This window comes from Penaeus japonicus, unplaced genomic scaffold, assembly GCF_977035675.1.
Source record: "Penaeus japonicus unplaced genomic scaffold, GWHDUDI00000001_assembly GWHDUDI00000019, whole genome shotgun sequence".
NCBI classification, from domain to species: Eukaryota; Metazoa; Arthropoda; class Malacostraca; order Decapoda; family Penaeidae; genus Penaeus; species Penaeus japonicus.
In genome coordinates this window covers 27,837,933-27,840,432 of record NW_028234421.1, presented here as the reverse complement: position 1 = coordinate 27,840,432, position 2,500 = coordinate 27,837,933, and the positions used below count along the sequence as shown (strand labels likewise).

General features: G+C 50.2%; 1 protein-coding gene across 10 annotated transcripts in view; it reads right to left on the bottom strand.

Annotated features, from left to right (window-relative positions):
- Positions 1-2,500, bottom strand: part of CHES-1-like (Checkpoint suppressor 1-like) — a 101,119-nt gene that overhangs the window by 13,376 nt on the left and 85,243 nt on the right. For all 10 annotated transcript variants that reach the window (XM_043005707.2, XM_043005706.2, XM_086547588.1 and 7 more), the window contains one exon: positions 959-1,382. In XM_043005707.2, coding sequence (XP_042861641.2) covers positions 959-1,382 — 424 coding nt within the window. The remainder of the gene's footprint in view (positions 1-958; positions 1,383-2,500) is intronic.

Sequence of the window (2,500 nt, the reverse complement as noted above, 5' to 3'; positions counted from 1 at the left end):
GACACATACATAGACACATCTATACATGTAGATGCGTGCACACAAACAAATAAACATGAACAAAGACAAACACACACACACACACACACACACACACACACACACACACACACACACACCAATGCGCGTGGCTAGGGTTTGCAAGCAGATAATTAACGAAAATTTGTTTGCTCTGCATTAGAGCCGATCCCTAAGGGGAAGGGAGTAAGAGAGGGGGGAGGGAGGGAGAGGTAGTGTGAAGTGTGAAGAGAGGGAGGAAGATGGGGAGAAGGATGAAGAAAAGTAGTAGGTGAGAGGGTAGTAGTAGAAGGAAGGAAGGAAGAGGGATGAATGATGTGGGAAGAGGGAGGGAGGAGGGACGAAGGGAGAAAGAAAAGGAGAGAAAGGGACTAAGTGAAAGGGTGAAGGAGTGAGGAGGCAGGAGAGAGGAGGGAAGAATGAGGAATGAGGAATGAGGAGGGGGGAGAGAGGAGAGAGGAAGAGAGAAAGAAAAAGGGATAAAGGGCGTAGATGAGAGGATGAATGAGGTAGGGAGGGAGGGAGGGCGGAAGGGAGGGAGACAGACCAACAGTAATAACATTCCCATCACGCTACCGTAGTCAGAAATATAAGTAAATTAACAAACGAAATATATTCCCAAAAGTATAAGGGAAGCTGTCACTCCACCGCAAGGCAGCGTGTCGTCCGCCTTCAAAGTACAGCACTAATAACACTCTAATAACACTAATAACAATAGCAAAGAGAAGGAAGAAGTGGAGGAGGAGGATATGGAGGCGGAGGAGGAAGAGGAGGAGGAGAAGAAGGGAGAGGAGGAGGAGGAGGAGGAGTAGGAGGAGGAGGACAGGAAAGAGGGAGAAGGAGGATGAATAAGTGGATGATGAGGAGGAAGTGGAGGAGGCGAAGAAGGCGGTGGAGAGGAAACTCGAGCCATGAGAACATAACTCCAAGTTGCACTGACCTCTGAGCAGGTTGGAGTCCTGGAGCCACGAGAGCGACGTGAGCTCGTCGTCCGTCCTGGAGCCGCAGGAGGAGCCCAAGGCAGAGCAGGACGACGATGACGACGACGACGACGACGACGAAGGCGGCGACAGCGAAGGGGGCGGCGACAGGGAGGGCGAAGGAGCCGACGAGGACGACGCCGAGGTCGACGACGTCAGGGCCAGCGCCGCCGACGCCGAGAGGGCCGTCGTGATGGCCACCGTCGAGGAGGACGACGGCGGTGGCGCGACGGCGTGGTGGATCGGCCGCGGGGGGAGCAGGGGGTCCGCGCCCCCCGTCGATGCCCCGCAGCTGCTGGTGGTGATAGTGGTGGAGCTGCTGGAGGAGCAGGACGAGGGACCGACGCCGGCCACCAGCCCAAGCAGTCTCCCGCTCTCGTCGTGCTGTGGGGGGACACGCGCTCGTTAGGCAACCTGCATCTGTATCACAATCATCACGATCATTGTCATTATTATTACTATTCTCGCCGACATTCATTTCAAACTCCATGGCACTCGACACGTGCGAAAGAAATCTCTAAATTTATATATTAAGTGCTGATACCACTTCAAATACGGTGGTAATTGAATTAAAGACACGATATGTATGAAGCCATGAAGTTGTACTCATGGATTAAATGAATGGGTTAAGAAACATTGATCGGGCATCAATATAGATAGAGAGAAATATAAATGAATAAATACGTAAACACACTAAGGGGGATGAGGCAGAGCGGAGAGAAATAGAGAAATAGAGAGAGAGAGAGAGAGAGAGAGAGAGAGAGAGAGAGAGAGAGAGAGAGAGAGAGAGAGAGAGAGAGAGAGAGAGAGAGAGAGAGAATGTGAGAGATGAAAGAGGAAATTTTTTCTATATTTTCAAACAAACATGGATGAACACACAGGAAAGTAACAGATAGACAAAGTCAGAAAGACAGTGACAGACAGAAACAGAGTGAGACAAATCCTATTCCCTTGAATCCTCCTATCCCTTCTGTCACTCCCCCCTCTCTCCTTCCCTCCCTCCAAATATCAACCTCCCCTTTCCCACCTTTTCCCTTCCCCTTCCTTCTATCTTCTCCCCTCCCCTTCCTTCTCCCTTCTCCCCTCCCCTTCCTTATCCCTTCTCCTCCTCCCCTTCCCCGTCCAGGTGTGTTCACTATGGCAACCAAGGGCCTCCTGTGCGTGGTGTGACGTGAAGCCATGGCAACCTGCATATCTAATGTGCGTCTTCCTGCCTCGTTGCTACTTCAACACGCCCGACGCCCCGCCACACCCAGTGCGTCGCTCATTTTACTTTTTTGTGCTTCTACTCGCATACCCTCTCTCTTTACTTATTTTCTCTCTCTCTCTTTCTTTCTCTGTCTTCCCCCTACCCCTGTCCTTCCCTCTCTAATCATAACTAATCATATAGATATTTATTGCAAATCTCATCATATCTAAATAAACACTCATAATTACCAATGATAACAATAACAACAGTGGCAATACTAGAGGTAACAAGTAACAATAGTAGCAGTCGAAGT